Here is a 7,914-nt window from a genome sequence, read left to right as displayed (position 1 = left end):
TGTCTCGGGATTTTATTAGATTACAAACATCACTTAACGTCTATGATGATGATTTGAATCCAATGCAATAATAAATATCTTCTGTATATTTGTTCGAGTAACTGACAAACAGTGGTGAGTCATCAGGCTTAAGCAGTTTAAATACGTGACTCCGGGAATTAAGTATATATCATTAAAACACAACATTCCTTATAAGACTTTTCAAGCCTTGATGTGTCTTGCTGTTGTGTCACGGTTGATGTTTTGTAGATTTTCAATAAATTTATTTGTCACCACAGCCCAACATAAGGACTCAGCTTTTAATGACTTACTACTCTTTGTTCTTAACCTACTCTACAGTATTTGTTAACTACCATTGTATACCTGCAGTGTTTGTGTGTGTATTTTACTTTTGCCTCTTATGTAATGGCTCTAATATGTATATTTACCTGCCTCAGTGTTGGTCAAGTCTGATCTTAAGTGAGCTCTAACTCGGTGCCGCCACAACACTGGTAGATTGTTCCAGGAGTCCACAACTTTCACTGGAAAAAAAGTTGGTTAATATTAGACAGAGAAACCTAAATCATATACCGGTAATGAGCCTAAGTTATATACCACTGTTTGTAGAGTAATGACCCAGTGAGTATAATGACCAGATGTGGCTAGGTTAGGTTAGCCTCTTTTAGTTTTGTGGTAAATTCCATATAGTATTCCTCTTTGGCATTTCTGTATTGTACTGTAGCAGATGACTAGCACCAAAAAAAGTTTGATTTCATTCATTTTTTTCCATAGATGTTCTTTGGATGATGGTTGATAGTAAGTGATAAAGGCAATATGACAACTTTTTATTTTAACTAAGTATTTTTTTTATTTTGTCTATGAATATAAATTAACTGTAGTGTGCAGGGTATGAAGAATGAGGGAAATTGTGGGGTAAAACACACTGAAAAGCTGATCATATACAGTAACACTAAATTGCTGTCTCGACGTGCAATATACGTGAAGAAATTAATTATTTACCAGAGATATTCAGCCAAAAAATACTTATAATTAAAATAAAAAGCTGTCGCCTCTTTTAAAATACACTATAATGGTGAGAACATCTGTGGAAAAAATTAAGGAAATTTATCAACTCCTGGTGGTAATGTAGTACTGTTCTCATAAACTACCTCCTTTTTTTGGTGGGACGGTAAGAAGGGTCATAGCTCAATATTTACCGGTATGCATTTCCCCAAATTTTCATTATCACCATTGTATTCAGCCTGAAATACTACTGTAGAAAAAGTAGATTAAAAAAATTAAGGCTTTTTGCGGAATAATTACCCAGAATTTACCGACAATTTTTTTAACAAGTGGTTTCTTCAACCTGAGGATGTGACCTCTAGTGGGTCGAGTATCCACTAGTTCCAGGTATGACCACAACTGAATAATGGGTTAAAATTCGTTTCGGCCCCACCCACAATTTAATACTTTACATATTTCTTTTCATAGTTAAATTAAAAAAAAACAAGTTTTATTCTATGATTTTTTGGGGCAAATGCTTCTCTTTTGAGTTTACCCCTTTCTCCTCATGATATTAATACCCCACAAAGTGGGCAGGGCTTTGAAGAGAGGGAAATTTGGGGGTCAAAGTGATTTAAAGTAAGAAAAATTGAGTGCCACCAGCTTTTAGGTTAGGTTAGATTGGACTGGTAAGGATTTTATGAATTTCACACTTGTTTCTTGGGTTCAAGTTGACTCATGAGGGATGAGTTTTATCTTCTTTATAAAATACAGTAGTCGATATACCCAAGAAATGAATGTGAAATTCATTGAGCACATTGAAAGATACAGGAAAAACTTTATTTTGTCCAAAAAGATATCGTGAGCGGTATTAAAACTAATATTGACCATCCGAGTAATATCCTCTGAGGTGCTCATAGATTTTTATTAAATCTCCCCCTGCCCACCTATGATATAAGCTAGGCAAATTCAGGCATTCTAATGATCTAATCTCATGGTCTCTGGGTACCTGAGGTGGTGCAGGCACCACTCTAATGCCCTTTTTTTGGTCATTTTCAATTAACTGCCAGTCTCAATAGCATATCTTGGGTGATAGGATTTGAAACAGGAAAGCAACTCACTTTTGAAAAGCATTATGAGGGAGGGACAGACCATCTAGGTACAGTATGTGAACACTTCTTATAAGACCTACGGGCTAATTTGCTTGATTTACCTTCTGTGGTCATACAGCTTTAAGTACTTTTGCAGTACAAGTACTGTACTACTGCACAAGAGTATTGGCTGTGTTAATAGCCCAAATGTTTGGATTGGTGAGCTGGTACTGTATTGGGTCCAACAACTCCCTGCATTGAGATTAATAAAATAATCCAGTACAGTAGTGCACTGTATTAGATCAGCAGCTCTTTTAAGAAATAATTGTTGACTGTACTGTACTTGAGAAGTGTGATCCAAGGCTACCAAGAGGTGATCCTGATTTGTTTAATTGTGAGATCTCAGGAAAATTCATCAAATGTTTATGCTTGGTAACCGACCTTGGAGATACAATACAGTACTGTATCATGTTGTCTTGAACAGGTTGGATTTCTTCCAAAGATTTGATAGCTAACTAATCAAAACTGGATCAATCTCCCATTTTGCAATGGGAATATTTGGTAATACTGTATACTATGAGCTTTTAGAATATTGTACTCTACAGTTATTTCAATATATTCATTTACTTTAATTGTTTTTCCTTTATTACAGGCGTGAAAGACTAAGAATGCCACGAAACATTGAGATTAAGGCCCGTGTGAAAAACTTGGTGCAGCTACATCAACTTGCTGCCCAGCTGTCAAATAGCGAAGGTGTAGTGCTACACCAAGAAGATACATTCTTTAATTCTCCAAAAGGAAGATTGAAGCTACGGGTGTTAAAGGTGGTTTGCATGTCTTTTGTTAGTACTGTACTTTTGAGTTTTGATAATAATTGTTGATAAAAAGTTTTGTGTGTATAATATACAGTACAACGTTTTAACGGTATACCAACCTCTGAACCTTAACTTGTACTCCAAAATGCTATTTGGAAATTACATTTTGTACAGAATAATAATTATCATAACTCCATTACGTGTGTTTACAAATTACATTGTTAAACAGTGATGTTTGTCACCATTACAGTATTAAGTTTTACGGTAAGTACCGGTAGTATTTTCTTTAGGTCAAATGAAAGAAGAAGAGCAAAAATAGAGTTTGTGTTCTAGGGTTAATACTTTATTTGGCGAACGCCAGACGATTTTATTCAAATGACATGTGCTGTTTGATCCTGAAAGAGCTAAGAGTGCAACTAGGTACAGTTTTGAGAATATTGGTGAAGTTTTGTGTAGAGGTGGTATTGATATGTGGGGAGAATGGAAGAGACTAACTGGGTCAAGAGATGAACAAATTTAATGCAGGGAAAAGACCTAGAGGTAGCCCAAGAATGACATTAGAGTTAAAAACCTGTTGAGAGAGGTTGCAAGATATTCTTCAGCATGGAGCTGCCATCAGGTAATCACAGTGGGAAATGGCCATAAAATGTTGATGATACTGTACTTTGTCATTCTGTTAATTACACATTCATTTTCTTCAAACAGTGTATACACACTCCCTCAGTCTATCTCAGCCACACATGCCTCTCTTTTTGGCAGAAAAATATTCCCATAATACAGTGTACCCCATTATCTCCCTGATGACAGAATATCTTCTCTTGCATTTGTTAATGCTTCACACTGGAATGTTCTCACTCACTTATCTGTCTAACCTTGTCATTTACTGCTGACTTTCTGGCGTAAACAAACCTGACCTGGAATTTAGGATCTGAACTAAACTAACCTAATCTTGACTATTGAGTGTTTCATGGTCCTCACACTGTCGTCCTACCTGTACACTCGTATGACTGCAGTACAGATCCTGTCACAAAGCCCTTCTGAACAACAATACTGGTAATGGTGTTTTATTTCTTTTCCCATGATTTCATTTGGATCATTACCATTTACAGAAGCTCTCCCTTCGTCTCTGAAGCGCATTTCCATCTTTATAGTATATTATTTTGTATCAACAATACCTACTCTTTTCAATCTGGTTTTACTTTTTCAGTTTTCTCTTGTATGGCTTTGATAAGGATGTACATTTGTTTTTCACAGGATGATAAAGAAGAACTGATATACTATGAGAGACCAGACCAGGAAGGGCCTAAGTGCAGTGATTTTGAAAAGGTAATAGTTTAACTGTAATTCATTTTTGCTCTGGACTCTTATAACTCATGGTGCAAAACTTGCTAAAAAAAATACACTCAATAATTACCTTATACCTCTTCGAGCTATATAATTTTCTTGTGTACAGTAGTACCCCGATTTACGCGGTCAATTGAACCCATGGGGTACCTCGGAAAGTGAAAACTACGTAAAGTGAACAACAGAACATATGGGATTAATTCCAATAGAGACTGGCCCAACCCCCAATCTCCACTTTTTCCGACACAATAACTATGTTGTAGTAAAAATAACATCTTAATTTTATGATGGTATGCACACACAATTAATATTTAAGAGAAATACAGTCGCCAGGTTAATGTCCATTCAAATAATGGACTCCACTCCCCCCCCCCCTCCTCTTCCCAGCTCACTAGCTCCTACCTCTCTGAGAAATGTTTGGGTGAAAAACACTAGATTTTAACATTTAGTAATAAATAATACCTCCGACTAAAGTTAGGATAATATAATTGACATTTCTGGATTCCATGCAGGTCAGGGAATATTTTGAATGTAAACTTCATATATTTTGCACAGAAGATAAAATATTTGCTTTGTGTAAACCAAATTGTTACATTAGATCTAAAATTTGTATGTCTAATGCAAAATCCATGATGTTTATTTTCAAAATGATCATCATATTGTAAGAATTCCAGCAATGTAAATTATATTCTGGCTGAGTAATTTGTATGAATTTTATGAGCTAAAAAAAAAATAAATAAAATTATACTTCACCGCGTATATGAGTAGATGCAGGAAAGTGAAAGTCCGGTTCTAGCAGCGTACCGCGTAAAGCGGGGTAATACTGTATACTGTATTAGATTCATGTAAGGTATATTGTCATCACCACCATGATAATGGTATGAATGATGTATTTAAACTTTTCACGTCTGAAACAAATGCAGTGGTGACAAAAAAGAAAAGAAAAAAAAGAGTAGTATACAGGGTATAGCGAGATGAGAGTACAGTACAGTAATCTGAACCCCTTAGAATACTGTATCACAACAAAGCATTTAGAAACACTCATTGGTTTTAAAACCATAAACTTAAGGCTTTCAAATCAGAATGTACTGTTAACTTTTACAGTACAGTACTGTACTCTCTAAAACATAATTTCTGTCATCTAACAGCATCACTATGCTAACAATAATCTGAGATTAACCTTACAATACAGTACAGTATATTGTATGTGGTCCTCTTCTTGGGTTTTAAAGTCTGATACTGTACCTGCTCTTAAGACTTTTCTATACAGTACAGTACTCATTATATCAGCCATTGCTTTTCCTGGGACTACTGTTTTCTCAGTACTAACTTGATTTAAATTAGTCACCTGCTGTTTGCATCACTGTGGCAAACATAGCCCCCTTTATTGATCATTTACTTTTATTCCCTCTAAAGATTACGTTGATCTATTCACTTACACTACAGTACTACAAAGTTGATGTGAAAATACTGCATAATGAACTCCTCTGTTAATGTCTATTACAGTACAATACTGTACTGTATTGGATTTATTTTTATTTGTGAACTGGCAACATTTGCACCATATTGATTCTTTAAATAAATTTGGGTAGCCTATAATTATTTTACAGTATTACACAGAAACTTCTGCACATTTGATGATCTTTTATTTGATTTCAGGTTCCTGGAAAAATTGGAGAACTTAGTGGTGATATGTGTAGATTATTGACTCGATGTCTCGGGGTGAAGGGAATGGTAAAAAAGACACGAACATTGTACATGGTTGGCCAGACGAGAGTACATGTCGATTCCGTGGTTGGTCTTGGAGACTTTATGGAACTTGAGGTGGGTGTGTAACAGGAAGTTTACAACAAAATAAAAAATTACTGTTAATGTATACTGTTACAGTATTGTGTTTTGTATGATATACCGTACTAAGGATTAAAGGAGTCCTGTAGGCATTTTCACTATTAACTTTAATTATGTTGCCAGGTTCTACTACAAGATGATCAAACCATTGAGGAGGGGGAGAAGATTGCAAATGACCTCCGTGATAAGCTCAAAATAAAAAAGGAGGACTTGCTGTCAGAGGCCTACATGGATATGATTCTGAAGAATAAGTGACGTGTTTTTCTTCATTAAAATTAAGAAAGTGCATCTAGGCAAATTTTTTTTCTCCACTTCAGTTACTTTATAAATAAACTACCCCTTCTCTCTCAAACTACACCGACTCATCTGAAGTGTCACATCATTATGAAGTTTTGATCCTTCATGGGCCTACGGTATTTGAAAAAAGGGGGGCGGGCCTGGCCACATTATGTTGTCAAGTTGGTATTAATCTTTTACTCACTCACTCGTGAGAGCCTTCCAGCTTGTGTGATGTAGGAATCTCGCCCTTGACACACTTTACCACGTGTTTCTATCCCCCAAGTCTAATACAAATATTATGATCAATTACTAGAGCAGTAATAATAATTGTTAATAGTAATAACGTAGTACAACAAATGTCCTGTCCTTCATACCGATTACAAGTTAGTGTTGTTTACCTCAATACTACTGCATCACGCACACAAACACACGCCACTTAACAAACAATCTCAACTCTGCCTTGCCCTGTTGCCTACTTGTGATAAGGACATGTATTTATTTCCTGTTATGTTATGCATGGCCAGTTTGTACGACAAATTGTTTTTTAAATGTTCCCAAATATACCCTCTTGGGGGATGCTGACCATAGCCCAGGGGTTGAAGGCATCTTTCACTCCTACACATTTCTCATCTTGCTTTACCTCACTGCTTTGCAATTCTTATTAATGTTTTTTTTTTCACGGTCATCAAAAAACTTTTCCTTTAACCACCATAATCGACCAAGAATCGCAAGTTTGCCTCGAATACCAGTCACTCCACCTACTGTACACAGAAAGATATCAGCAATTTAGTGAGGTTATTGGCATCAAAATGTCAAGAAATATAAGGCACTGTCAAGTATCCACCTTTCATTCTCCCTTATAATTTGTGCCAGTGAATACATTAGAACCCACGAGCCTAGCCTTCTCCAGGTTGCTACCAACCAAATGTCATATTTAAGAAGTTAATGTTATGAAATATATTTGATAAAAACCTGGGTGGTGGCAGCTACCATGAGTACAGTATTGAAGATTGTATGGTAACAAGGGGGTATCCCAGGTAAACCTAAGATCAGAATATAATTAGATAAGAGACCAGTAACAAAATAGAAAATATTTGGAGTAATTGAATTAGAAAATAAGAAATAATTTTTAAAAGAATAAAGATATACAGCTACTCCTCGACTTACGACCGCCTGTCGTACCAAAATTTTTTCAAACTACGTACTTTCGAGTCCCAGCGTTGGTAATAGCGCTTTATACCGACAAAATTTTCGTTTGTAATTCACTTTAAAATAGCTGGCAAGCTTAAAAGTGAGTTTTGTGGTGCTGAGAAGAAAAAAAGACACCCATTTTAGATTTTCTATGTATTATTTAAGCATTTTCGACTTGCTACCAATTCGACTTACGGCCTGGATTTGGGTCCCTAACCCTGTCGTAAGTCGAGGAGTAGCTTTTATTATAAATAAATTATTATTTCTGCCCCACCCCCATCTATCACTGAAGAAAAAAATAATAAACTACAATACTGTACTACTCTTGGTACAAAATAATTCAACTCACCACGTTGTTAAGAACG

At 35.7% G+C, this 7,914-nt stretch overlaps 1 protein-coding gene across 6 annotated transcripts; it reads left to right on the top strand.

Annotated features, from left to right (window-relative positions):
* Nucleotides 1-7,197, top strand: LOC121875211 (adenylate cyclase CyaB-like). Of its 6 annotated transcripts, none has more exons than XM_042379669.1 (5): nucleotides 1-114; nucleotides 2,725-2,896; nucleotides 4,142-4,213; nucleotides 5,891-6,055; nucleotides 6,203-7,197. In XM_042379669.1, exons 2-5 carry the CDS (start codon nucleotides 2,741-2,743, stop codon nucleotides 6,332-6,334), a joined length of 525 nt encoding a protein of 174 aa, XP_042235603.1. In that variant the 5' UTR covers nucleotides 1-114; nucleotides 2,725-2,740; the 3' UTR covers nucleotides 6,335-7,197. The 6 variants fall into 6 exon arrangements, with proteins under 6 accessions (XP_042235603.1, XP_042235601.1, XP_042235605.1 ...); XM_042379667.1 differs by having other exon boundaries at nucleotides 102-162; XM_042379671.1 differs by lacking the exon at nucleotides 1-114 and adding an exon at nucleotides 146-169.
* The last annotated feature ends 717 nt before the right edge of the window (nucleotides 7,198-7,914 follow it).

Source organism: Homarus americanus, unplaced genomic scaffold (genome assembly GCF_018991925.1).
Source record: "Homarus americanus isolate GMGI-L3 unplaced genomic scaffold, GMGI_Hamer_2.0 scaffold41592, whole genome shotgun sequence".
In the NCBI taxonomy this organism is placed as follows: domain Eukaryota; kingdom Metazoa; phylum Arthropoda; class Malacostraca; order Decapoda; family Nephropidae; genus Homarus; species Homarus americanus.
The sequence above is the reverse complement of the archived record's forward strand: the minus strand, read 5'-3'. Positions and strand labels throughout refer to the sequence as shown.